Source organism: Ovis aries, chromosome 3, assembly GCF_016772045.2.
Source record: "Ovis aries strain OAR_USU_Benz2616 breed Rambouillet chromosome 3, ARS-UI_Ramb_v3.0, whole genome shotgun sequence".
Classification (NCBI taxonomy): Eukaryota; Metazoa; Chordata; class Mammalia; order Artiodactyla; family Bovidae; genus Ovis; species Ovis aries.
The window spans coordinates 7,569,878-7,597,476 of NC_056056.1; the positions used below are offsets into that span (position 1 = coordinate 7,569,878).

The window sequence follows — 27,599 nt, forward strand, 5'->3', positions numbered from 1 at the left end:
GGCGAACATGGCGGAGCGCGCGAGGAAGCGGCCGTGTGGTCCGGTAGGTGGAGAGATGTGAGAGCCCTGCGGCAGGGCGCGGGCCTGGGGTTAAAAGACAGAGGCGCGTGGGGCCCTGTGGCGGGTCCGAGTCGCCCCTCCAGCCCCAGGCTCGTCGCTGCTCCGCGGCCGGGATGTCCGAGCTTGTTGCCTGCTTGTGGCCTCAGTTACCCCTGTCCCGATGAGCAGCGGAGGTGGGAACCGGGGTTTGAGTCGGAGCCAGGACAGCGTTGGTAACTCATTACCTTACCGGAGTGAAAGTGAAGTGGCTCAGTGGTGTCCGACTCTTCGCGACCCCATGGACTGTAGACCACCAGGCTCCTCCGCCCATGGGATTTTCCAGGCAAGAGTACTGGAGTGGGTTGCCATTGCCTTCTGGTCAATGGCAACCTTGCTGGAGTTCTTATTGGCAACTCTGCCCGGGGTTCGGATTCGTGAGGCGGGAGCCGGCTTCTTCCCGAGCCCTTTCATGACGTATGTCTTCTGATAACCAGGGCGGCAGTGGGCAGGTCCTGTCACCCTGCACCTAGTCCCTCTTCTCTCCAGGAGGAGCTCATTTAACAATTTGCTGAATGCTGACTATGTCCCAGCTATGGTCTCAGGCACTGGGGATACATGTCCCTGCCCTCCTGACGCTCTCTCTTGGGCAGTATTGTGTGTGTGTGTGTTGGGGGGGGTGCCCCTCATTTCCTCACCACCCTCATTTAAAGGGGCTTCCCTAGTGGCTCAGACAGTAAGGAATCTGCCTGCCAATGCAGGAGACTCGGATTCTATCCCCGGGTCAGGAAGATCCCCTGGAGAAGGAAATGGCAACCCACTCAGGTATTCTTGCCTGCAGAATCCCACAAACAGAGGAGCCTGGTGGGCTACAGTTCATGGGGCTGCAAAAGAGTTGGAGACGACTGAGCCACTAACCAACAACTCATTTAAACAGAGGGGACAGCTGGGGAGCAGCAAGTGGGAACACCCTCCCCCCGCCAGCTCAGGTGTGACCATTCAACCTCACTCCTGTATCTCCCCTGACTCCTTCTCCAGGGTGAACATGGCCAAAGGGTGGAGTGGCGGAAGTGGAAGCAACAGAGTAAGTCAGGGACTAGGGGGTGGAGGTGGGCCTGGGGAGGGTGGGCCCAATGGGGAGCTAAGTGTCTGTGCTCACCTCCCCCCTGACCCCACTCCATCAGTACACAGCTGAATCTTGGGGAAAAGCCACCAGGTTTGTCCCCTCTAGGTCTTACTAGTACCCAAAATGGGGATGAGCAGCCCAGAAGCCATGGAAGGCTTCTCTGGCTGCTCTCTAGGCCGCATTGGAGTCCCCAGGCTGACCTACTGAGAGGACACCACCTCCTGGGCTGTTCCAAGTTTTCCCACCTCCAAGTCACTCTTCCCTCCACCAATTGGGATGTCCTCTTATCCAGAACAAGAGGAGAAAAAGAAGTGGAAGGATCTCAAGATGACAAAGAAACTGGAGCGGCAGCGAGCGCAGGAGGAACAGGCAAAGCGCCAACACGAGGAAGAGGCAGCTGCCCAGAGCGAGGAGAGGGGTGAGCAAGCCGGGTCCTGGGCAGGGCAGAGAAGGGCGGAACCGCCCTGAGGGGCCACTGGGCCCAGACATCTTGTCCTGATGGAGAAACTGAGGCTTAGAGAATGGGAGGGATTCGAAAAGCTGAGCCCTAACCTACTTAGGTAGATTTTAGTTCTCTGGAGGGTAAGTGTCGTGTATCATAACTTCTAGAACCTCATCATTGTAATGGCTGTTTTTACTCTTTCTTTAGCTCCTTTAGCCAGACTTTATTGTTTGAATATTTGCAACTGCTATTCTATAAACAAATTTTAATTCCTTACAAAACTCTCTCTTCCATATTGCTAGGTCACTTCACTCCCCATTTTTATGCTACATTTCCATTCAGATCTATTTCCCCAAATCACAATCTGCCTGTTGGTGTGTTGTTTTGTTCAGTTGCTAAGTTGTGTCCGACTCTTTGCAACCCCATGGACTGTAGCCTACCAGGCTCCTCTGTCCATGAGATTTCCCAGGCAAGAATACTGGAGTGGATTGTCACAGTTTTTACTTTTTTACTGAGCACTTTCTGTGTGCTTTAAGTTTATTTCAAAAATCCCAGCAAACATTACAGTTAACGTTTCTCCAGCCATTAAACTGAAAGTCCAGTCCGAGTCTTTGTGACCCCATGAATTGCAGCACGCCAAGCCTCCCTGTCTGTCACCAACTCCCGGAATCTACTTCAACCCATGTCCATCTAGTTGGTGATGCCATCCAACCATCTCATCCTCTGTCATCCCCTTCTTCTCCCGCCGTCAATCTTTCCCAGCTTCAGGGTCTTTTCCAATGAGTCGGTTCTCCGCATCAGGTGGCCAAAGTATTGGAGTTTCAGCTTCAGCCTCAGTCCTTCCAGTGACTATTCAGGACTGATCTCTTTTAGGATTGGTCACCATGCGTGTTATTCAGTTCCTACACAGACAGCAAAGCATGTGGTTTGTGTTGCCTCCTGTCTCCTAGTGATAAACCCATGGGACATTTTACAAAAATGTGTGAGCAAAAGAACAGGAAATAGCTCCCCCAAAGAGGGACTTGGGCCGCACACATGAAAGCGCAGCACAGACATGCAGAGTGATGAGACGGAACGTGCAATCCGAATTGAAGATAAATAGAGTGATTTTCTAAACAGCTGGCAAGGACTTCTCTTGCCAGCAGTTAAGGTTCAGAGCTTCCAATGTAGGGGACATGAGTTCAATCCCTCATCCAGGATCTAGGATCCCATAAATCGTGTGAAGCAGATGAAAAAAAAAGAAAAACAGCTGGCTCTGGCGTGCTGCGATTCACGGGGTCACAAAGAGTTGGACACGACTGAGCGACTAAACTGAACGGAACTGAACTGAACTGGGAATGTTGAACCCGCAGCGATTTGCTGTTCCAGAAGCTCTAACTATGCAGCCAGGGAAACTTAGTGCCGGCACATCATATCGACACGTGAGTGAAAGCGGTTCTGACAAAAAGGATGATGTTGTCCCAAGGAAATGATGCCAGCAAAAACACCACATTAAAGGAACTGCCAGATATATTTCATAGCATTGAAAGTACAAAGAATAGAGTATTTTAAGTTGATCTGAACTTAGAAAGGAGTGTGATGATTCACCAATGCATAGAGAAGATGCTGGTTCTGTATCTGAAGCTACACAACTGGAAGGCAAGCACTGTTTCAACGACTCTTGATCATTTTCCCCAGATTTATTGAAGTCTAATTGACAGATAAAATTGTAATATAAAGTATACAATGTGATGATTTACTCTGTGTGTACTTGGTGAAGTGACTCCCGCAAACAAGTCAGTGATGCCTCCATTACCTCATGTAGTTACCCTTTTTGTAGGGAGAGGATCTACTCTCTTAGCAGATTTCCACTAAACAACAATAAAGCATTGTCTGCTGCAGCCACCGGGCTATGCGTTAGGTCCTCAGGATCATCCACCTTGTGACTGAGGCTTGTGCTGCTTCGTCAGCCTCCCCCTGCTTCCTCCGCTCCCAAGTCCCTGGCGACCACCACTGCACCTCTGCGTCCATGAGTTCCACTTCTTTCTTTCTTTCTTTTTTTCAATTTCCACATATAAATGATATTGTGCAATATTTGTCTCTTTTCTTTCTGGCCTATTTTCCTTACCGTAACGTGTTCCAGCTTTATCCATGTTGTCACAAATAGCAGGATTTCCTTCTTTTTAAAGACCGAATAACACTCCATTGTATATTCATCCATACCATATTTTCTTTATCCATTCATCCATCAACAGACACTCAGGTTGTTTCCAAATGTCGACTCATGAAGAATGTGGCAGTGAGCACAGGAGCGCAGATTCTTCTTGAGATAGGACTTTCTTCCTTTGGATGTATACCCAGACGTGGGATTGCTGGGTCATCCTTGATACCTTTTTACAACGAAAGAAAATACTTGAATTCTCAATGCTTTAATTTAAATTACACTAGCAATTTAATAAGTATTAAATGTAGTATTATTAGTTTCACTACTTTTTCACCTCCCTCTACGTTTGTAACAGGCCATCAAGAGGTGTTTTTTTTTTTTTAAGAAATCTTTATTTCATGTCTATGATGTGTGTGTGAGTGCTAAGTGACCTTATTCGTGTCCGACTCTTTGCGACCCCGTGGACTGTAGCCTTCCAGGCTCCTCTGTCCATGGGATTCTCCAGACAAGAATACTGGAGTGGGCTGCCATGCCCTCCTCCAGGAGATCTTCCCAACCCAGGGATTAAACCCGTGTCTCCTGTGGCCCCTGCATCATCTAGAAGTTTTAATGCTTTGACAACACCTTTGAAAGGTCCGTGAACAATCAAAATTTTTCCCATTATTCGGTTTTCTCTGCACCACTGCAGCTTGAATGGTTATTTTCACAGTCTCACAGCGCAGTGGGAAGCGAGAACTATGTATGTGTATGCGTATGTACGCACCACCACATTTGTATCTGTATAATTTAAAATGCAAGCGGAGTATGCTGTCTTCCACATGCCTCTTTTTTCTTACCGTATATTTTGCATCGGGTCTTCAGTTGCGGCACGCGGGATCTTTTGTTGTGCTGCCTGGATTCTCTGGTAGCACGCAGGCTTAGTTGCGTGTGGGATGTCAGTTTCTCAACCAGGACTCAAACCTACGTTCCCAGCAATGGAAGGGCATAGTCTTAACAACTGAACCACCACGGAAGTCCCCATACATTTTCACAATTGAGGTAAAATGCACAGAACACACAGTTAACCATTTAAAGTGTACAAGTCAGTGGCAGTTAGTGTATTCACAATGTTGCATGACCACCACCTCCCTCTAGTTTCAAAATATTTCTAGTGCCCCAGAGCTGCACCCTGTGTCTATCGAATAATCACTCCGCATTCCCCTCTCCATACCCTGGTAACTACTAGTTTGCTTCCTGACACCACGGATCTGTCTATTCTGGACACATTCTGCGAAAGCAATCACACAACAGGTGACCTTTTGGGTTTGACTTCTTAGGATGCTTTTGAGGTTTATGCGAGTTGTACCATGTATCAATGTGTCTGTTGTTCCTTCTTGTGGCTAAACAGTGTTCCATGGTGTGGATATACCCCAGTTTACCATTCATCTGTTGAAGGACATTTGACTTGTTTCCACCTTTCGGCTGTTATGAATGATGCTACCATTACCATTCACGTACAGGTTTCTGTGTGGACATTTGTTTTGTTTTTCCAGTATAAACCTAGGAGTGGTGTTGCTGGGTCATAATCTAATTTTATGTTTGGACTTCATAAAAATGTAAAACTTTTGTGCATCAAGGGACACTATGAAGAATGTGATCAAAGTCATTGATTCATTTTGAGTTAAATTTTGTAGATGGAGTGAGATAGAGGTTCAACTTCATTCTTTTGCAAGGGGCTCTCCAGTTGTCCTAGCACCGTTTGTTGAAGAAATTATTTGACCCCCATTGAATGGTCTTGACACTTTGTCAAAAGTCGTCTGGGCATAGATGTTTGAGTTTGTTTCTGGGCTCTCAATTCTGGTCATTGGTCTGTATGTCTAAGCAATGCCATTGCCACACTGTTTTGATTACCGTAAGTTTGTAGTATGTTTTGAAATCCACCTGCATTTTTCATGTAACCTGAATATCTTTTCACATGAGAATGCTAGGGGTGGTCTCATTCCTTTGGTGACTGTATAGCGTTCCATTGTATGGATAAATCAAAACAAATTGAATCAGCCTCCAACTGATAAGACACTGAATTGGCTTTTTTTTCCTCACACACAATACTGCAATTATCTTCCAGGTTTATGTATATGTATGAACATCCCTGTAAGATAAACATCTATAAGACAGAGTGTTTAAGTCAAAGAATAATATAAGTCACTAGTATTAAGTTTCCCTCCAGAAGTTTTACCAGTGACTTTTAGTGCATCGTAGTATTGACTTGGGGCATCCCAATCTTATTATTCTCTGCCTGAGACCCAGACAAGAGTGTTTCAGTGTAGTTTGCATTTTGTCAGTTATGACAAGGGTCAGCATCTCTTCAAGTTTACATGCTGTTTTCTTTTTGTGTGTGAATTTATATCTTTTGCCCACTTTTTTTTTCAGTTGAAATGTTGGTCTTTTGTAACTGGTTTATAAGAATCCTTTGCATGTTAAGGCTGACACTGTATTAGAATGGTCTGATTATTCATTTGTCTCCCTCATTCTGTATGCACACCTTAAAGGAAAGGAAGGTATCCTATTCTCCTTTGTGTGCCTGGTGGCTAGCCTAGGGCATAACACATACTGGAAGTTCAGTAAATACTTGCTGAAGGAATAAAAGGTGTGTATCTAAGTTCCTGCACCAGTTGTCGATAGTAGAAAGATGAACAAAGAAGAGTCCTGGTTCTAACGGAGCTCACAGTCTGGTTGGAGAGGTAAACATTCATTCTCTCACTCAGTGAAAGTTTATTGAGCATCTTCCTCTGAGACACATGCATAATAATGTCCCAGGCAGCTGCTAGGATGAGAAAAATGCCAGGAGTATGACTCGGGTGATCTGGTTGCCCTGGAATCTGGGCTGGTCGGTGCCCCTCCCTGCTCATCACTATCCCCGTCCATAAAATGTAAGCAACTAGATCAAATTCTCTCATTTCCCACTGAGCATCTGTCAGTCTGTGCTTCCTCGACTTTTTCTGGAAATAGTGAATCAGTAGCCCAAGGGGCCATGGTGTCACTGCTCAGCCTCCCCTTGCTCCACAGTGGCAATGAAGTCTGTGTCCTGAGTTCAAATTCCAGCTCTGCTACCTGCTAGCTGTGGCCTTGGGTCTGTTACTTTGCCTCTTGATGGCACCTTTCTCATGGGATTCAAAGTGATGGGCCCTGTAAATGCTGGGCAGGCGGCCTGGCACAGAGAAAGAGTGCAGTAAATAAAAGGCTACGGTCATTACCCTTAAGCTAGTCATCAGGGCTGTAGAGGAGTTGTCCAGGGAAGACTTGCTTCCTGGAAGATGCGAGATGAGGCACATGGGGAGTTGGAGGTGGGTGTGGCTTGGGAAAGGCTGCCCCAGCGCCTTCCTGGTGTCTCTGAATGAGGCAATGGTGAGAGCTCCCAGGTGTCTGTGAATGAGCCCCTGTAGAGATACCTAGGTCAGCCCAGTCAGGGCAAGAACCCTGGTCTGGGAGGCCGGCAGTCGCACCTCGGGGTGGGCCTGGACCAGCACACTCCCCACCGACGGTCTCCTCTATGAAGTGAGGCCACGCTCCCCTCTGAGACGCAAAGTTGTCCTCTGTCCTAATGTCTCGTATGACTTAAGGTCTCGGGCCAGCTAGCCAGAAGTCTAGACAGGGCTGGCTCTGCATGTCCCCTGGTGGTGGCCTCAGGGACAACAAGCACCCATTTCCTCACAGGGCAATGCCTTACAGGGATTCCCAGGTGGCTCAGTGGTCAAGAACCCGCCTACCAATGCAGGAGATGCAAGAGACCTGGGTTCCATCCCTGGGTCGGGAAGATCCCCTGGAGGAGGAAATGGCAACCCACTCCGATATTCTCGCCGGGAGAATTCCATGGACAGAGGAGCCTTGCAGGCTTCAGTTCCGGGGTTGCAAAGAGTCGGACATGCAACAGGCAAGCAGCATGCAACACCTTGACACCTGACAGTGCTGCTGGTGAGGGCACCCCAGGTGGCCACCTGTGCCCTTCCCACCCTCGGCTCAGACCCCCAGTGGCTCTCCCTCCCCTTCAAGTTCCTGGAGACTGTCCCCATGACAGCCACGGGCTCCAAGGAAAGAGACATGTGCAAGTACTCAAGGGCAAACACTCTTATTTGCACAAGTAGTCACAACCACACACAGATTTACCCATGTTCAAGGTCACATTAAAACTTTCAGGGACCCTATTCACTTCTACTTCATGGGCCCCTTTCTCCATTAAAAAAATAATAATAACAAAGGAGAACTCCCTGGTGGTCCAGTGGTTCAGACTACATGGTCTCACTGCCAAGAGCCCTGGTTCAATCCCTGGTCAGGGAACTAAGATCCCGCAAGCCACACAGCTTGGCCAAAAAAAAATATATATATACTTTATGACTATGTTGGTATAAAGAACACATATCATCCAGGCTAGATTCATTATTATACATTCATTATTATATTCCCTCAGTCGTCTGACTCTTTGCGACCCCATGGACTAGCCCCCCGGGCTCCTCTGTCTGCGGGATTCTCCAGGCAAGCATACTGGAGTGTGTTGCCATGCCCTCCTCAGGGGATCTTCCGGCCCAGTGATTGAATGCATGTCTCATGTCTCCTGCTTTGGCAGGCAGGCTCTTTACCACTAGCACCACTTGTGTTCTTATTTTAAAATAAATTAAAATGAAAACATTTTCATAGGCCCTTCAAACTATCGCAGGCCCTCAGCACTAAGCCTCCTGAGATCTGATGAAGTCAGTCCCGCTGAAATAGGTCATATTGTGTGAATCTCACGGGTATTCATAAAGTGCCCACTCTATTATTAACATTTGCCATTTACAGTCACCTTCTATGTGGCAGGCATTCAGTGAAGGGCTTTCCATGAGCTCCCTTATTTCTATTTATTTTACGGATAGGGAAACTGACATTGAGAGAGGTAAGGTGACTTGCCCTGAGTCACACAGCCAAGGTATGCATGACCCCAAAGCCTGTGTCCTCACCTTCTCCCCCAGTGTCTGCTTGGTGCCCAATCCCAGGTGGGCATCAAAGGTTTGGCAGGACAGACCTGCTCCACAAAGGGTGCAGTATGATACTCACTCCTGTGCCCACAGACTCACCCAGACACACACAGCAGTCGCTGCCCTGGCAGTCCCCTGCAGTGGAAGCTGGATCCTGGTTTCCAGCCCCAGCCCTGAGGTAGCATGAGTGGTTAAGCGTGTCCTCATCCTGCACAGGCTCTCCCCCGCTCCACGGAGCCAGGCGGCCCAGGCCACCCCCAGCCCCAAGGTACCACCTTTCCTGACAGCTGGCAGTGAGAATGAAGGGCCAAGACTGGCAGAGGAGAGGAAAGGGCCACACGCCGGGATCTTAAACTGTGGGCATCCCATGATTCGAACCCTCCCCTGACCTGCCGGAGCCCCGCTTGAGTGTTTGTTCCAGTTTTTCAGTCGCTCAGTTGTGTCCCACTCTTGCAACCCCAAGGACGGCAGCACACCAGGCTCCCCTGTCTTTCAGTATCTCCCGGAGTTTGCTCAAATTCATGTCCATTGAGTCAGTGATGCCATCCAACAATCTCATCCTCTGTTGCCCCCTTCACCTCCTGCCTTCAATCTTTCCCAGCATCAGGGTCTTTTCTAATGAGTCAGTTCTTCGCATCAGGTGGCCAAAGTATTGGAGCTTCAGCTTCAGCATCAGTCCTTCCAGAGAATATTCAGGGTCGATTTCCTTAAGGATTGACTGGTTTTTGTTGTTATATTATCATTCTTACAAATTTCCTGCCTTTTTTGTTTTGCTTTTAAATTTTATTTACTTTCGGCTGCACGGGGTCTTTGTTGGTGTACTCAGGGTTTCTCTAGGTGCAGCAAGTGGGGGTTACTCATTATAGTGTGGGGGCTTCTCACCGCTATGGCTTCTCATTGCGGAGCAGTGGCTTTAGGCACCGGCTTCAGTAGTTGTGGCACACGAGATTTTTTACTCCGAGGCATGTGAAATCTTCCCAGGTGAGGGATCAACCCCGAGTCCCCGGTATTGGCACCCGGATTCTTATCTACTGGGCCACCCGAGAAGTTCCTTCCTTGCCTATTAAGGTGGGGGGGCAGGTTGAGGATAGCACCTGCTTTCCAGGGCTGTTGAAAGCGTCTGATGACATCAGTATAGTCCTAATTTCAGTGCCTCGTGCTGAGTGAGCAAATTAGAACTGACTGTATTAATATTATTCGTACCTCTGTGATCAGGTGAGATGATGGCAGGTGTGATCTGGGGCAGAGGAGGTGTAGCCGCCTTAGGAGAAAGGCCAGAATTGATAGACATAAAGGGATGTGGGCAACCGTGTCAGAGAGAGGATCAGCCTACCAGGCAGCCGAAGAGTTTGAACCAAGTGGCCAGGAGGTGGTGAGGGAGGGGGGTTGCCCTAAGATTAAGTCCATCTGGGCGAGTCAGCAGGGTTTCAGACTCAGGATGGGAGCAGGCACCCCTGCACTCGGCCGGTCTAAGGGAACCACCCATCCCCGTTCGCTCAGGATGGTGCTAGTTTCAGCACTAAAGTCTGGTGTCCTGAGAAACCCCTCAATCCCGGGCAAGTGGGATGGTTGGTCCCCCCAGAACAGGCACGGCTGTGCCCTCCAAGGCCAGCACTGGGCTCACACCAGGCGGTGCACCTCCCATCCTCTGCTGAGGGGGCTTGCAGGCCAGCACTTTCTCCCAGACACTGGGTGGAATGCCCCTCCTCAGATAATAATCGCACTTTCTTAGCCACAGGGAGTAAATCAGAGGGTGAACTCTGACTGACTTCCCAGCCCCTGGAATCTCCCAGCTCGCCCCCACGGGCCTTTGCACCGCCTGGCATCCTTTCCCATCCTCTGGGACTGGGCTTGAAGGCCGCGCCCTCCAAGGAGCCCCCGGGAAGGCCTGCCCGCAGGGGCTGTGCCCCCAGCGCCCTCTAGTGTCTGGTTGTATTAGTCTCCTGGGCGTCTCTACCAAAGTACCACACACCGGGTGGTTCTAAATATAAAGACAAATTTTTTCTCTCCTCGTTCTGGAGGCTGGAAGTCCAAAATCAAGGTGTTATCGGGGCCATGCTTTCTCTGTCGGCTCCAAAGGAGAATCCGGTCCATGCTTTTCTCTTAGCTTCTGTGCTGTCAGGAGTCCTGGGTGTTCCTTGGCTCGGAGACACATTAATCTCTGCCTCACCCACTCCAGTGTTCTTGCCTGGAGAGTCCCAGGGACGGGGGAGCCTGGTGGGCTGCAGTCCATGGGATGGCGAAGAGTCGGGCATGACTGAGTGACTTCACTTTCACTTTTCACTTTCATGCATTGGAGAAGGCAATGGCAACCCACTCCAGTGTTCTTGCCTGGAGAGTCCCAGGGACGGGGGAGCCTGGTGGGCTGCCGTCTGTGGGGTCGCACAGAGTCGGACATAACTGAAGCGACTTAGCAGCAGCAGCAGCGGCTGTCTTCACATGACCTTTCTCCTGTGCGTCTGCATTCTTTTCTCTTCTTACAAGGAAACAAACTGTACTGGCAACGGTCCACTCTGATCCACTGAGACCTCATCCTAAATTTTTCGAATATTTGTTTATTTACTGTTATAACTATTTTATGGAGAAAGGAATGGCAACCCACTCCAGTATTCTTACCTGGAGAATCCCATGGACAGAGGAGCCTGGTGGGCTACAGTCCATGGAGTCACAAAGAGTCGGACATGACTGAAGTGACTCAGCATACATGCATTGCTATTTCTGTCTGGGCCAGTGTTAGTTGCAGCGCGCGGGACCTTTAGTTGCCGCACGTGGGATCTAGTTCCCTGACCAAGGAACAAACCTGGGCCCCCTGCAGCCCAGACTGTTAGCCACTGGACCACCAGGGGAAGTCCCTCGTCTTAAATCTGTTACACCTTCCAAGATCCTGTTTCCAAATGAGGCCACATTCGCAGGTGGTTGTTTAGTCGCTCAGTTGTGTCCAACTCTCTGCGACCCCATGGACCAGCCCCAAGATCCCCAGGGGATCTTCCCGACCCAGGGATTGAACTTGCATGTCCAGCATGTCTCTCGCATTGCAGGCAGGTTCTTTACCCCTGAGCCACTGGGGAAATATTCACAGGTTACCAGAGGTTAGGACTTGGACATATCCTTTCGAAGGACACGATTTGAGCCATAACACACAGCTTCGCGTTGGTCAGGAAATACTTGCTGGATAGTAATGGTGACAGTGTCTGTGGGCATCTCTTGACAGGCCTGGTCCACGCTGTGGTCTCAGCGCTTTGCCAGGACCGGGTCAGAGAAGATGCTCCGGAGACGCTGATGTCTGAGTGAGGACCAGAGGAGGACGTGCCCCACCTTGGGGCAGGTGACAAGTTTTCTGGTCTCTGAAATGTTTGGAAAGACCTTGGAGGAACAGGCTGGATTGGGAGCGGAGTTTAGAAGGGACTAGGCTAGGGAGTTGCCTAGTTTAGGCCAGACTTTGTTTCCCTCTTTCTCTTTTTCGGCTGCGCTGGATCTTAGTTGTGGCACATGGGAAAAGATCTGTGTGGCATGTGGGATCTAGGTCCCTGCCCAGGGATCAAACCCGGGCCCCCTGCATTGGGAGCGGGGAGTCTTAGCCACTGGACCACCAGGAACGTCCCATAGGCCAGATTTATTTCTTACAAGCAAGGGCCGACAACCATCCACTTCCTAGAATCTTCTAGTGTGGGCAAGCCTGAGCATTTGTATCCATGACTGGGTTATGAATTACTGTCCTTTTGTTTCTCCTCTATAGTAAAGTTAGAGGGTCACACTGATAGTTATGAAATGTTGTGGGCAGGTAGATTATATAGGACTTCCAGTTTGCAGTCCTGTGTGCAAGGAGCTTGGAAGTCATCACACTGTCCTTGTGAATAAAAAGCTGAGCCAAGATAAAAACTAACAGCTTTTCTTAGATTCATCAGAGAAGTGAGGCCACAACGCAAACTGCCGCCTCGGGTGTGTGAATGTGTCATCTGAGGCTGCTTTCCCAAAGCAGCAGCAGACTTGAGAAGCTGCGACAAGGACTGTCTGCCCTGCAAAGCCTAAAGTATTTGCTCTGACCCAAGGCAGAATATGTTTGCTGGTGCTGATATAAGATAAGGAAACTTAACAGACAGGAATGATGAGCGTGGCTGGGCGAGAGCAAGCGAGAGAAACGGTGGTAGGAAATGACCTGGGCCCTCATGTCTGATCTAATATGGCGTCGTAGTATATGCTCGTAGGATACGGTAGAAACTTTGGGTTTTCTTCTTAATATGAGGATTTTTAAAAGAAAGAAAGGAAACTGAAGTCGCTCAGTCACGTCCGACTCTTTGTGACCCCATGGACTGTAGCCTACAAGGTTCCTCCGTCCATGGGATTTTCCAGGCAAGAATACTGGAGTGGGTTGCTATTTCCTCCTCCAGAAGATCTTCCTGACCCAGGGATTGAACTCGGGTCTTCCACATGTAGGCAAATGGTTTACTGTCTGAGCCACCAGGGAAGTCCAGGTCTTAGTTGCGGCACAAGGGATCTAGTTCCCTGACTAGGGATGGAACCCTGGTCCCCTGCATTGGGAGTGTGAGGTCTTAGCCACTGGACCACCAGGGAAATCCCAGTGTACAAGTTTTTGTATGGACATATTTTTGTGTTTCATTTCTCTTGGGTATATACCTAGGAGCGGAATTGCTAGGTCATATGCTAACTCTGTGTTTAACATTTTGAGAAACTTCTAGACTGCTTTCCACATCCACTGCTGCATTTTACATTCCCAGAAGCAATATACAAGGCTTCCAATTTCCCACCATCCTTGAAACACTTGTAATTATCTGTCTTGTTATAGCCATTCTAGTGGGTGTGAAGTTGTGTCTTAGTGTACCATTTACCTAATGACTAACGATCTTGAGGATCTTTTCATGTGCTTGCTAGCACTTTATACCTCTTTGGAGAGATTCAGATTTATAATTTGCAAATACTTTCTCCTATGTAGGTTTTTTTCATTTTCTTGATGGTATCTTTTGAGACACAAAAGGTTTTAATTTTGGTGAAGTCTAAATCCATTTTTTCTTTCATTGCTTGTGTTGTGATATATAAAAGCTGCTATATATGGTGTTATATATTAAAAAACCGTCTTCTAACGCAAGGTCAAAATCTTTACTTCTGTTTTCTTCAAGGAGGATTATAGTTTTAACCCTGACTTTTAGGTCTATGATCCACTTTGAGTTAATTTTTTTTTATAAGGTAGGAGTCCAGTTTCATTCTTCTGCATGGGGATATCCAGATGTTTCAACACCAATTTGTTGAAAAGATTGTTCTGTCTTCATTGAATTTTCTTTTCTTTTTTTGCTCGGGGGTCGCATAACTAGTTAGCCTGCCCGAGTCTCCTTCGTTATCGGAATTAACCAGACAAATCACTTTACCAACTAAGAACAGCCATGCACCACCACCCACAGAATCGAGAAAGAGCTATCAGTCTGTCAGTCCTGTCCCTCTTTGAATTTTCTTGGCCCCCTTGTCAAACAGCAGTTGATCAAATAGCAGTTTACTTTTGGGCTCTCAATCCTATTCCCTCGATTTATATGTCCATCCTTATGGCAGTACCACACTGTGTTTTGGGTTCCCTTAGCTTTTTAGTAAGTTTTGAAATTGTGCAGTGTGTCCTTCAATGATTTTCTTCTTTTTGAAGCATTCGCGTTTTGATTTATGTTTGTTGAATCTTTTTTTTTTTCCCCCTTGGCAGCACTGCAAGGCTTGTGGGTTCTTAGTTCCCTGACCTGGGATGGAACCCGGGCCCTGGCAGTGAAAACACAGAATCCTAACCACTGGATCGCCAGGGAATTCCTGAATCTCTTTTAAGGCCTGATCAGCTTCAGATTGGGTTTAGCACAGAAATAGTCTACAGGTGGTATGTGTGTTTCCAGAGTCAGGACGTGAGGTAGGCCTGGCTCTGTGATGTTAGAAGCCATCCATAATCTTCCCCTGGATCATTTTTAACTAGAGGTGATTTACATTTTGAGGGCTTCCCACATAGCTCAGTCAGTAAAGCATCTGCCTGCATTGCGGAAGACCGGGGTTCAATTCCTGGGTCGGGAAGATCCCCTGGAGAAGGAAATGGCAACCCATTCCAGTATTCTTGCCTGGAGAATCCCATGGACAGAGGAGCCTGGCGGGCTGCAGTTTGTGGGCTCGAAAGAGTTGGACACAACTTAGCACTATCTTTTTCTCTCTTGTTCTTAGCGTTTTGAAAGGGTTACTGTGGTTGCTGGGGTGGGGGGTGGTCCCAGGGTTTCAAGGACTGAAGGATAGTCGTGGGACAAAACCCTTGTTGCCGCGCCTGGTGCAGAGCAACCACTCGATAAATACCAGCCCTTATTGTTCTTGTTATTAGAGCTGGGCGGGGGGACCAAGTCCTGGGCCCAGAGCCATTTTTCCGGCCAGGGTGTTCTCCCTTCTCTGCCCTTGGAGGGGACGTCGCCCCACGGCTCTGGGAGGCATGTTCAGGAATGCGACGGCCATCTGTTTGCACCTGGTGGGGCCCCTCCGGGGAAAGAAGTCTGGAGCTTCGCTCACCCGGTGTTTGCACCAGACTGTAAGTGCTCTCGCCCCCCCGAGCTCTGCTGCTCGCATGGCCTGGGGCTCCTGGGTTCTGGCTTGGTCCTGGCTTCAAAGCTGTGCGTGAGCCTCCTCTTTCAGGAAGCCTTCTCTGACTGCAGCCTGGCTGTGGGTCCCTCCCTAGCCCCTGCTTCTGATCTAGCTTATAGCTCTGCATCCTTGGTGCTGCAGCCTCCCCATCGGCCCCTAGCCCAGCCCAGTGTTTGGTACACAGTAGGTGCTTCATGAATGTTGGCTGAATAAATGCATTATGCATAAACTCAAGAACAGGCACTGGCTCCTCCCTTATCCAAGTTGTGTGTGATGAACGCAAAGGTCACTGCTTTGAGCACCTCGAGTTTCCGCCCTTTTTCATCTCCTCCCTGAACTCATTCAGCTCGGTTCATCTTTGTTCTCTCCCTGCGCCCCTGTACCCCTCTACTCCTTCAGCCATCTCAACCCTCCTCAAACTCCCTCACTCCAACCTCTACTCACCTCTCCAGCACAGCCCCAACTCATCTTCACTGTATTTCCTTAACGTGATGCATACCTAATTCGAAAGCAAGTCCTTATATCCTTGAAACCATATGACATCAATATTAAGATACATTGTTATTTTAGGGACTAGTAAGGGAGGAGGAAATCGCCTATTAAATTCATTCTATAGGTTCTAAGATACATCTGAAAGTGCAGTGTGCAAAAATACACATTTCAGAATCAAAGATGATATGATCTCCGCACAAAAAGACTTGGAAACATAGAAAAGCACCCCCATAATTCAATCACCTACAATTCCACCACTCAGAGGGAACCTTTGTTAACGTGTTACTACGTTTCCTTCTAAACTTTTTTCCATTCACACATTACCATAAAAAATGTATATAGACAAGCATATGCAAGGGTATTTTTTAAAACATAATCATACCATACATTCATTTTGTCACCTGTTTTATTGATATCAGTACAGCACATTTATAAACATTCCTCTAAAATGTAATCTACTCCCATATTTTTAATCATGAAGAAAAGCATTTATTTTAGAAAATGTGAAAAAAAGAAAATTGTTAAGGAAGAGAAGGAAAAATGTCTGTTTACTCACCAAATAATCACTGCCGTCTAACATTTTGGGGATCACACAATTTCCCTGGCAAAGATTATGCTATCATTTTTACTATTTTCGTCGCTGGCAGGTGGGCAAGTCCAGGCTGGAGGCGCGGGGAGGAGCCAGGCCCTGGGAGGCTGGAGGAGCCCTGCCCTTCTCCTCCTCCCGGAGGGGGGGACATGGAGGCTGTGGTCACAGAGCAGTTGCTTCCCGGGGCGAGCCCAGGCTGACTCTCCACTTGCTCTGTCTCCACCTGACTCCCTGCTTGCTCTGTTGTCTCCAGCTCACCATGGCTAAACGGCTGCAGGCTCGAAGGCTGGACGGGATCGACCACAGCCCGTGGTGAGCCAGGCAGGACTGGGGAGGATGGTGGTGGGGGTCCCCTGGCTCAAGGATAGCAGGGCTGGCGGTCCCTGGGTTGGCAGGGACTCCGTGGTACCCAAGACGGCTGCATACTCGGACCAGGAGGTTTGCAGCCTCAGCCCTTGAGAGGTGAGACCCCCCAGCAGCCTGCTTAGGATTCAGTCTCAGCCTCACCCTGCTTGGCTGTGGCATTTGGGGCCAGTGACTCACCTGCTCTGAGCCTCCGGTTCCAGCTAGGAAATGGAGGTACTTCTGTCACCCCTGAAGGGCCTTGGGAGGGTGAGATGAAATACTGTGTGAGCCATGGGCACTACCCAGGCACTGGGCTGAGGGCTTTCCGGGGGCCAGGGGGGGTGTGGTCTTTCATTTCACACTTAGTAGAGAACAAGATAAGCTAAAGAATATAAGAAGGTAAGACATGGGCAGCTCCTCACCGACACTTGCAGAGCTTACCATCTTTTCTGAGTTGACTCATTCTACATGTGAAAGACGTACGTGCCCGCTGTCACTAGTGATGCAATGGATGCAATTGAAGATGTGTAAGAAAGACTGAATGCCCTTCCTTCTTCCCCCTTCTCCAACCCCTGCTCCCAGCCCACTCCCCCTTTGGCCAAGAGCACAGAGCCACCTCTGTACATAAAAAAGATATCATTGGCTGTTGTTTTTATCCAAAAGAGGACCATCTTTTTCTTTCAAACACCCCTCCTGTACCGCATTTTGTGATTTGCAAAAATCTTCCACCTCCATCTTCTCCTCTGATGCTCCCTGGTGTTTGGGATACGGGGGCCAGGCCCAAAGGCCCTATGGTGTCCGGCTGCTCTCCAGGTTGAGCCCCCTGGGTCCTGCTCCCCAGGCTGCCCCCTCTGTCCTCTCTGTGAGGCAGGTGGGCAGGACTGTGGCCCATTTTGCAGATAAGGTCAAGTCCAGCCCAGAGGAAGGAAATGACTGGCTGGGAGAGGCAGCTAGAGTCTGTCCTGACTCACAGAGGCAGCAGACTCTTGAGCCTTTCATACCCATTCTACAGAACGGAGGACTGAGGCCAGGAGAAGCCAAGTCTCAGGCAGAGTCAGGGCAGGGCTGGCCTGGGAGGACTGCACAGACCAGGGGAGCATGCTAGGAGAGATGAGGGCCATGAGAGGCCCCAGGTTCCTGAGGACCCCCGGGTGGCGGCCTGAGGATCTGGCTCCATTGTCACAGCCACCATGGAACACCCACCATCTGACTTTGCATCTCAGCTCTGCTTTAGCCACTAGTGTGGCTCTGGGCAGGTCATCGGTCTCTCTGAGCCTCAGCAACTTCGTGTCTTCAGAGACCTTGTGAAGCTCTGGAGAGAAGAAGAACCGATTTTAGACATATTTATTGTTAGGCACGTTCATTGCCACCACACCTGACTGCTCTGCCCCCTGCCAACCTGGAGCCATGTGCCAGCCTTTTTATCCAGCTTCTCAGCCTCTCTGCCAGCTTCTCTAAAGAGGTGGCCAGCAGGCAGGCCCAGAAGAAAGGTGGTAGGGGGCCAGAGGCGGCAGAGGGCAGGGCTGGTGGCACTACAGTCTATTCAGAGTCATTCTCCAGGGCCCGATTGTTGCTTCAGACAGAGGTGGACTCAAAAGCCAACTGGGAAAAGCTAATTGGGAGCCATCGGGCAAGTCCCCTGAATCCCACCTTCTCCATCCCCATTGCGACTGAGGAGCAGAACTTGCCTCATAGACTAACAGAGGCGATATGAGCAAATGTTTCAAAGTGTGGCATTGACAGATGCGTGAATAGGTCATGAAATCCATTTAGGGGTGCTCAGCAAGTATTTGTAAAGACCAGAGTAGGACAGGATGGGAAAGACTGCCGTGGATCCCACTGGAAGGAGAACATGGAGTCCCTGTTTGTCCCTCCAGAGTTTGGGATGTAAAAGTGATTTCTTACTGTGGATCGTGATGGAAAGTTGCAGAGGCCCTGGGCTGAGACATGTGACCAGCATGCGACCAGTTATGACTGTAAACAGATCAGGATGGGTGCTAATTATCCAGTTTTTCTCTTGCAAGCCCAACAGCCTTGCTCACCCTGCCCTGGAATGGAGCAGAAATCCAGGTTGGGGTGGAGGGTTCTGCTACCCACTCTCTGTTTGTTGCCCAGGGTGGAATTTGTCAAACTGGCCAGCGAGGAGGCTGATGTTGTAAACTTCGGTGAAGGCTTCCCAGACTTCTCACCCCCAGAGTTTGCCGTGGAAGCCTTTCAGCATGCCGTCAGCGGGGACTTCATGCTTAACCAGTACACAAAGGCATTTGTGAGTCTCCCAGCCCCTCTGGGGGCCCCTAGACACGGGCCTCTGCAGAGGTCCCAGGGGAGGAAGGGGCAGCTCTTTCTGGAGAGCAGGCCAATCTAGATGTTAGGATTCACGGGGCAGAGCCCTTGAAATTCAATCCCGCCACGGTTCAGTGTTCATTGACTGTCTCCTTTGTTACAGGCCCTGGGACAGTTCATGGCCTGGGGGAAAGGCAGATTTAAAAAAACAAAACAAAACCTGAGCTGGGAGATTGTGGTCTAGTGGGAAAAGCAGACCAAACAACAGAAGCGGAAATCAAAGGTGGTTGATTGCTGCCATGGAGGAGCTTGGGGTCCTTGGGAGCACGAAGGAGGGAATGAAACCTGAGAGGTCAGGGAAGGCTTCCTGAAGGAGGTGACCCATAAAACTCATGGAAGATAGTTGTGTTTTTTTTTGGGGGGGGGCACTCTAAATCCAAAGTTTGTCTGTGAAGAACCACAGAGTAAATATTTGCCAGCCCTGGAGCAAGTTCTTAAACCTTGGTGTGCATCTCACAGTCTGGGGCAAAGTTTCTTCCATTCCCACCGCCCAGAGTCTAGCACTGCCAACAGTGTGCTCCTTTGCTGAGTGTTTAGACTTTTGAACTTTTAACTTTTAAAAATGTTTATATGAACACACACATATATCCACATATGAGATTTGTGTGGCTTTCTGGTATTTTTTTTAATTGAACTATAACGCTGACTCTGCATCATGCGGCCAAAGTATTGGAGCTTCAGCTTGACTTACAACGTTGTGTTAATTTCTGGTGCTCAGCACAGTGATTCCGTTATAATATACATATATCCCCATTTTAAAATTTTCTTTCCCATTATAGTTTATCATAGGGTATTGAATATAGTTCTCTGTGCTATCCAGTAGAACCTTGTTCTTTTGGGTTTTCTGGCTGTGCCACTCAGTCGGTGGGATTTTAGTTCACCTACAGTGAAAGCACAGGGTCCCAACCACTGGATCTTAAGGGAAGGCCAATATTGTTCATGGTATGAGTCCATTTGTGCTAAAAAATCACAAATCTTTTTCTAGAAACATAAACTCACCAAAATTGAATCAACAACAAACAGATGATTTGAACAGATCTATCACTCCACGTGAAATAGAGTCTGTAATTTAAAAACTCCCTACAAACGAAAGTCTGAGACCAGATGGCTTCACAGACTGATTCTGCCAAATATACAAAGAAGAACTTATATCGATCATTCCCAAACTCTTCCACAAAATTGAAGAGGAAATACTCCCAAAGACTTTCTATGAAACCATCATCATCGTGATACCAAAACTAGACAGCACCAAATAAGAAAATTACAGGGCAATGTTTTGACAAACACAGATGCAACAATTTTCAACAAATATTAGCAAACCAAATCCAACAACATGTAAAAAAGATTGTACGCCACATCCCAGGTTCACAAGGATCGTTCAGCATAAGCAAATCAGGGTGATTCAGCAAATAAACAAAAGACAAAGCCACATGGCTATCTCAATAGATGTAAAAGAACACTGGATGAAATTCAACATCCATTCATGATAAAAACTCTTACCCAAGTGGTAATAGAGGAAACTGATCTCAACATAACAAAAGCTATCTGTGACAAACCCACAGCCAATATAATACTCAACAGTGAAAAGCTGAAAGCCTTCCCACTAAAATCTGAAACAAGACAAGGATGCCCACTCTCACCTCTTCTACTCAAGATAGTATTAGAAGTCCTAGCCACAGCAATCAGATAAGAAAAAGAAACAAAAGGGATCCAAATTGGAAGGAAAGAGACAAAACTGTCACTATATGTAGAGGATATTGTACTATATATAGAAAACCCTGAAGACTCCACACAGAACTACTAGAACTGCTAAGCCAATTCAACATTATATATACAGTGTTATGGAACTTGTTTATTTCTTTAAATAGTATGATAGGGGCAACCTTCCAAGTCAAAATAGCCTCATTTTTTGATGACTGCATAGTATTCCACTGACTAGAGGCGCCATAATTGATTTACCCAGCCCTGCACTGATGGTCTGGTTTGGTTATCTCACTATTAAGCAGTGCCACAGTGAATATTTTGTGTGTACACGTAAGTGAGCATTTATCTCAAATCACAAGAAGTAAAACCAGATAATCAAAGGGAGTAAGCCTTTTAGCCTATGACGGATATCATCAAATTGCCCTCCAGTAAGACTTACATTCCCATCAATAGTCTGGTCTCAGAGCTGGCAGGAAAGTCCATTCTTTTACTATCAATGTTGAACATCAGCAATTTTTCTTTCATGACTGCCCTCATTATTTCATTTGGCTATGTGTATTTGTTTTATTGCTTCACAAGAGCTCTTTATGTTGCAATGTTTCTCTCTTAGTTTTCTAACTTTGCTCATGGAATATTTTGATGTATACACAATGTTCATGTTCATGCAGTCAAATCTGGTTTGGTAAATCATTTAATTAAGTTCCAGACCTTAGGTTTCAGTCCCTCGGCTTACCCTGGAATGTTTTATAAGTGTCCTCAGCAAACAAGCTTATAGATCCAATACTCCTCTCAAAGTGAGGGGTTTCCAAAGCTGCACCATAAACCCTCCGTCCTGCACTGCAACTGCCATGACCTTGGGCAAGTCATTTCCTTTCTCTGGGTCTCTTTTTCCACCTGTTAAATGATGGGAATCAAGCAATGTATCTCTTGCAAGGCTGCCAAGAGGCTCAGATGGCAAAAAAGTCCTTCTTAAACTTCAAGAAAGTGAAAGTGGCTCAGTCATGTCCAACTCTTTGCGACCCCACGGACTGTACAGTCCATGGAATTCTCCAGGGCAGAATACTGGAGTGGGTAGCCTTTCCATTCTCCAGGGGATCTTCCCAACCCAGGAATGGAACCCAGGTCTCCCGCATTGCAGGCGGATTCTTTACCAGCTGAGCCTCAAGGGAAGTCCTCCCTTAAACTCTCTTAAACTTAAAGGGAGATGTTTAAAGCTTGGAGTTGTTGCTATTTTGAGGGTTCCACTGGACAGTCATTGTGAATGCATACACTCTGTCTGGTTCCCCATCCATCCCAGCCCTGGGTGGTGGGCCTGGCACAGAGCAGGCTTCATGGCAAGGGGTGGTGGTGGAGGTGAAAGAACCCACCCCACAGAAGCTGACTTGACCCCCAGGTTTGCTGCTGAAAGATGCTAGAATTGCAGAGAGTGTCTGAACAGGAGGGTGGGCCCAGGCTGAGCCAGGCGCCTGACCCGTGCTGTCCTGGCAGGGTTACCCACCCCTGACGAAGATTCTGGCCAGTTTCTTTGGGAAGTTCCTGGGACAGGAGATAGACCCACTCAAGAACGTGCTGGTAACCGTGGGTGCCTACGGGGCCCTGTTCACAGCCTTCCAGGCCCTGGTGGATGAAGGAGATGAGGTGAATGGGCAAAGCCCAGGCTGGGTAGGGGTGAAGGGTCCGGGTGGTGCCAGCCCCAGCTCATCTGACCTTTGTACTAGGTTATCATCGTCGAGCCATTTTTTTACTGTTATGAGCCCATGACATTGATGGCAGGGGGTCGCCCTGTGTTTGTGTCCCTGAAGCCGGTGAGGATGCTGGTTGGGGTGTGGGTGGGCAGAGGGGTCCAAGGAGTGTGCTGGGTTGAACCCGGGGAAGTGGAAAGAAGGAAGGAAGTGGAGGAGGCCAGTTTCTCCAGGATGGGGGGAGGGGTGTCCAGAGCCCCAGAGGAGAGACAGTGGAGACAGATGCCTGGGAGGGAGGAGCCGAATTCCTACAGATGAAAGTCAAGGAGTAAGCATTGCCACCCTGCCTCCCTCCTCTCGCAGAGCCCCATCCAGAAGGGAGAGCCGGATTCCAGCAGCAACTGGCAGCTGGATCCCACGGAGCTGGCCAGCAAGTTCACATCTCGCACTAAAGCCTTCATCCTCAACACACCCAACAACCCCCTGGGAAAGGTACCTGAGGGACCTCCTCCCCGGGCGCCCCTCCAGATTGGCTTGCGTCCCTGTTGTTCCTCGTGTGCTGCCATGGAGCCACAGTTTTCTTATCTGTGAAGTGGGCGAGCTAACTACGGAGAGCTCTGAGGATCGAGGCTCCTGGGGTCCCAGGGCCTGGGGCAGGGATCCCCAGGGAAGGTGTCAGCGGTAGTGGGCTGGGCTGGAAGCCTCTATTACTCCCCCACAGACCCGGACCCGAGAGTTCACCGCTCCACTTTTCTCATCTGTAAAATGGGAACATGACAGAACCGATGTCAAGGAAGACCCAGTCTCCCACCTGTTTCTCCTTTACTGTTACCATTATCACTCTCGAAGCTGCTGACGCCAGATACGCGGGGTTCTTTTTTCCCCCACACTAAGCAGTTCTGTGAGACCAGCTGCGTGTCCCTACAAAGTTCAATTCCATTTAATTCAGTCCTGACACTGTCTGCCTGGAGATGGTGTCAGCTCCCAGCAGTGAAGGGCCCAGTCTGACAAGGCTGCCCCCACCCCACTTCAGACGCCAACCGCAAGTCAGTTTGTCACCTGTGCTTCTGACCTGTGGCTGTAAATCTGAGACGCCCACAACCCCCTCTTCAGGTTCAATTCATCTGAGTGGCTCACAGGACTCAGGGACACACCTACTAACAGTTCTCAGTTAATTAAAGGAGATGATAAAGGATACAGATGAACAATCCGATGAAGAGACAAGTATGGCGAGGTCTGGGCGGTGCCCGAGAACAGGTGCTTGCTTCTGCCCCTGTGGAGTTGGGGTGCGTCAGCCTCCGGGTGCCCGCATGAGCTCATCCACCTCTGCAAGCTCCCCAAACCCCACCTATCAGGATTTTGATGGAGGCATCAATTATCAACTCCATTTCCAACCTCTCTCCCTTCTCTGGGGAAGTGGCAGGAAGTGGGATATGGGAGGGGGCTGGAAATGTCAGGCTTCTAATCATGGCTTGCGTGGTCTCTCTGGTGGCCAGCCTTGATCCAGGAGCCCACTTAGAGTCACCTCACTAGAACAAAAATGCTCCTAGTGCTCTTATCTCTTAGGAGTGTACAGGGGCTTCCATTGCCTGTGTCAAGGTCAGGATCAAAGACCAGACCTTAGAGCAAAAGATGCTTCTAGTGCTCTTGTGCATGCGTGCTCAGTTGCTTCAGTGTGTCCAGCTCTTTGCGACCCCGTGGACGGTAGACGACCAGACTCCTCCGTCATGGGATTCTCCAGACAAGAATACTGGAGTGGGTTGCCATGCCCTCCTCCAGGGGATCTTCCTGACCCAGGGATCGAACCCGCATCTCTTATGTCTCCTGCACTGGCAGGCAGGTTCTTTACCACTAGCACCACCGGGGAAACCCTCCAGTGCTTTTACCCCTTAGTAGTTGCAAGGGTTTTAGGAGTTCTGTGCCAGAATCCGGGGCAGAGACCAATAGAGATATTTTCTGTTGTCTCACAGCTGACCTCACAGGGTCACAGTTGCAGGGTTAGGAGAGGGCAGAGAAGCCCTTGGCACCGGCTCTGGCTGTGCGCTCGCATTGCTCTGAGCTGGCCTCTCTGGTGGGGGACGGTCCCTGCAGGTGTTCTCCAGGGAAGAGCTGGAGCTGGTGGCCAGCCTGTGCCAGCAGCATGACGTGGTGTGCATCACAGACGAGGTGTACCAGTGGTTGGTCTTCGATGGGTTCCAGCACATCAGCATCGGTGAGCCAAGCCGGCCAGGGCGCCCCGTACCCCCAGACCTTTGCGGCAGGGCCTTGAGCCCAGTCTGGTGTCAGCGCAGGTCTGGTGATTAGGACCAAGGGGTCTGGACCCACACAGGTCAGGTGACCTGGGGCTGTGACTTCACCTCTTTCGGGACAGGGGAACACAGTGGCACCTACCTCCCGAGGTTGTCATGAGGAGGGGCTCAAATAAGTCCTGGAAATAGCTTAACGCGGAGTGGAGTCCGCGGCGCTGAGAGCCTGAGTCCGTGCTGGGACCCAGCCCCCACTCCGTGCCCCCAACCCCGTCTCAGCAGCCTCTCTCTTTGATCTTGGGCAGCCAGCCTCCCTGGCATGTGGGAACGCACCCTGACCATCGGTAGCGCTGGCAAGACCTTCAGTGTCACAGGCTGGAAGGTGAGAGAGGATGGGGGGATGGGGAGCCCTCCCTCTACAATCGTTGGTGGGAGAGGCTGGCCTGGGAATCCGGAAAGGGTCTGGCTCGGCCCCCAAGGGCCTCCCCCTCCCCCTGTGTTCTTGGTCCAGGTGGGCTGGGTCCTTGGCCCGGACAGGCTCATGAAGCACCTGCGTACTGTGCACCAGAACTCCATCGATCAGTGTGCCACCCAGTGCCAGGTGAGGGGGCGTGGTCAGGAGTGGGCGTGGCCAGGTGAGGGGCGGGCGCAGATAGGGGCGGGGCAAGAGAGGCCTTTGGGCCAGCTCCAAGGTCAGGTCACACCTGACCCGCTCACCGCCCCCCCCTCCACCCGCCCCCACGCCCTGCCCAGGCCGCAGTGGCTCAGAGCTTCGAGCGGGAGCAGCTGCACTTCGGCCAACCCAGCAGCTACTTTGTGCAGTTCCCACAGTACATCCAGCGCTGCCGCGACCACATGATACAGAGCCTACAGTCCGTGGGCCTCCGGCCCGTGATCCCCCAGGCCAGCTACTTCCTCATCACAGACATCTCGGACTTCAGTAAGTGGGCCCGGCCAGTTGGAGCCGGGGCTGGGGCCCTGGAGGCTGCCCGGGACCCAGCACGTCCTCTGTCCCCCAGAAAACAAGATGCCTGACTTGCCCGGAGCGGCAGATGAGCCCTACGACAGACGCTTCGTCAAGTGGATGATCAAGAATAAGGTGGGCTGGGGCTCTGCCGGTGGCTGTGTGTGTTTTACAGGCTGTGCACTGCTAAGGGCGCCTGACCCCCGAGCTGATGGGCCAAAATCCAGCCCGGCCTCTGCCCTGAGCCGTGGTTCAGGGTTGTATCCATTTCAAGGAAAGGAGAGCCTGTTTTTAATGTGCTCCAATAGGCCTTGTGGGCTGGCAGGAATTCCTACCCTCTCAAGGCCTCAGTCTTCCCATCTGTATAATGACGGATTGGCCCATTAACTCTGAGGTCCATCCAGCTCAGTGCTACGATTCTAAGACATTTCTTCTATGGCTCTGCCCTGACCTGCCAGGTGATCGTCCTTGCTCTCAGCCGCCCTCTCTCCTGTGTACATAAGGAGGAACTTGGAATGGTGCTTTGGGATGTTTTATCTCTGACCTTGACACAGCACTGGGAGGTGCTGCATTGAAGCTAATTCTCTTTCTCCTTCTTTATCATGGGCCCCTCTGATCCCCTGAGGCCCCCCAGAGTCCTGCCAGGCTGTGGGATATTTGAGACATGGGCTTCCTCCTCCCCAGGGCTTGATGGCCATTCCAGTGTCCACCTTCGTCAGCGTGCCACACCAGAAGTTCTTTGACCACTATATCCGCTTCTGTTTCGTGAAGGTAAAGGACAGGCCTGGGGAGGGCAGAGCTCCCCAAGCCTCCTCAGACCTGCTGGGGAGAGGGGTAGGATTGATCTGTGTTGGTGCAGGATGAATCCACGCTCCGGGCCATGGACCAGAAGCTGCAGAAGTGGAAGGCTGAGCTCATGCCCTGAGGTCGTGACATCAACCCTGAGCCCTGCCTGGGGCCTGCACACTCTGCGAGGCTCTGTCTTTGTCCAGCTCTCGGCCATCCCCCAGGTGGCAGGTAGATGGTACTGGAGGAGCCCGTCTCTGTAACACAGAATGATCCCAGGGAAGAGTCCTGCTTTTGGTCTTTGGGGAGTCGGGAGCACTTCTTCATGGTGCATGGCTCTGTTCCTGTCGCAGAGGTGAGGGAGGCCTGGCTGGGGCCTCTCCCTGGTGTTCCCTGTGCTGGGCTGAATGGTCTTGGGTCCCCTCGCCCCTTCCCAGGCTCAGCTGGGACTCCGAGGGCAGACTTCAATAATGTACTGGCCTTGGTCCCAGTCCTGGCCCCAGCCAGGCCTCTGACATCCTTCCCTTTCCTTATCTACATTTGTTCCTGGGAAGTTGTATTTAGCTGTGAGTCCTCAAGCCAGTACTTTTTGCCCATAATAAAGTTTTAAGCTGTTCAGACTCTTATTGGCTGCTTCTCTCCGCTTCACACCCTGGTGCTTGATTGCTGCCAAGGGCTCAGTCAGAACAGAAGGCACCTTCCACCTGCCTGAACCTCAGCTGCCAGACTCTCTTTCTACAAACGTTTTGAAGCCCAAAGAAGGGCAGGGACTTGGGACTTGTCTGAGGTCACCTAGTTAGTTAATGATAAAAGCAGGCCTCGGGGCTCAGATGGTGTGTGTTACCATTGTTGTGTGTGTGCGTGTGTGTGTGTGTGTGTGTGTGTGTGTGTGTGTGTTGGGGGCCTTAGTTGAGAGTCTAACAGGAAAGATACAGACAGTCAAGTCCCAGAAGGATCAGAGTCCAGACCAGGAGTGCCAGGGATTACATCATGAGAACAAAAGGGGAGGGATTTCCCCAACGATCCAGTGGTTAAGACTCTGCCTGCCAGTGCAGGGGACATGGGCTCGATCCCTGATCTGGGAAGATCCCACGTGCCACAGGGCAGCTA

General features: G+C 49.9%; 2 protein-coding genes across 6 annotated transcripts; both read left to right on the forward strand.

The window, feature by feature from the left end:
- LOC114113871 (putative methyltransferase C9orf114) lies at positions 1–6,385 on the forward strand. Its single transcript, XM_027966340.3, has 3 exons — positions 1–43; positions 1,075–1,120; positions 1,455–6,385. Exons 1-3 carry the CDS (start codon positions 8–10, stop codon positions 1,628–1,630), a joined length of 258 nt encoding a protein of 85 aa, XP_027822141.2. The 5' UTR covers positions 1–7; the 3' UTR covers positions 1,631–6,385.
- Positions 1,507–27,115, forward strand: LOC114113869 (kynurenine--oxoglutarate transaminase 1-like). Of its 5 annotated transcripts, none has more exons than XM_060411731.1 (14): positions 1,507–1,580; positions 11,947–15,285; positions 16,673–16,731; positions 18,880–19,030; positions 22,300–22,449; positions 22,530–22,616; positions 22,857–22,985; positions 24,585–24,705; positions 25,045–25,121; positions 25,251–25,340; positions 25,493–25,679; positions 25,759–25,838; positions 26,388–26,474; positions 26,563–27,115. In XM_060411731.1, exons 2-14 carry the CDS (start codon positions 15,190–15,192, stop codon positions 26,626–26,628), a joined length of 1,380 nt encoding a protein of 459 aa, XP_060267714.1. In that variant the 5' UTR covers positions 1,507–1,580; positions 11,947–15,189; the 3' UTR covers positions 26,629–27,115. The 5 variants fall into 5 exon arrangements, with proteins under 5 accessions (XP_060267714.1, XP_042101538.1, XP_060267713.1 ...); XM_042245604.1 differs by having other exon boundaries at positions 11,947–12,060; positions 15,085–15,285; positions 25,045–25,340; XM_060411730.1 differs by having other exon boundaries at positions 11,947–12,060; positions 15,135–15,285; positions 25,045–25,340.
- Positions 27,116–27,599: the final 484 nt, after the last annotated feature.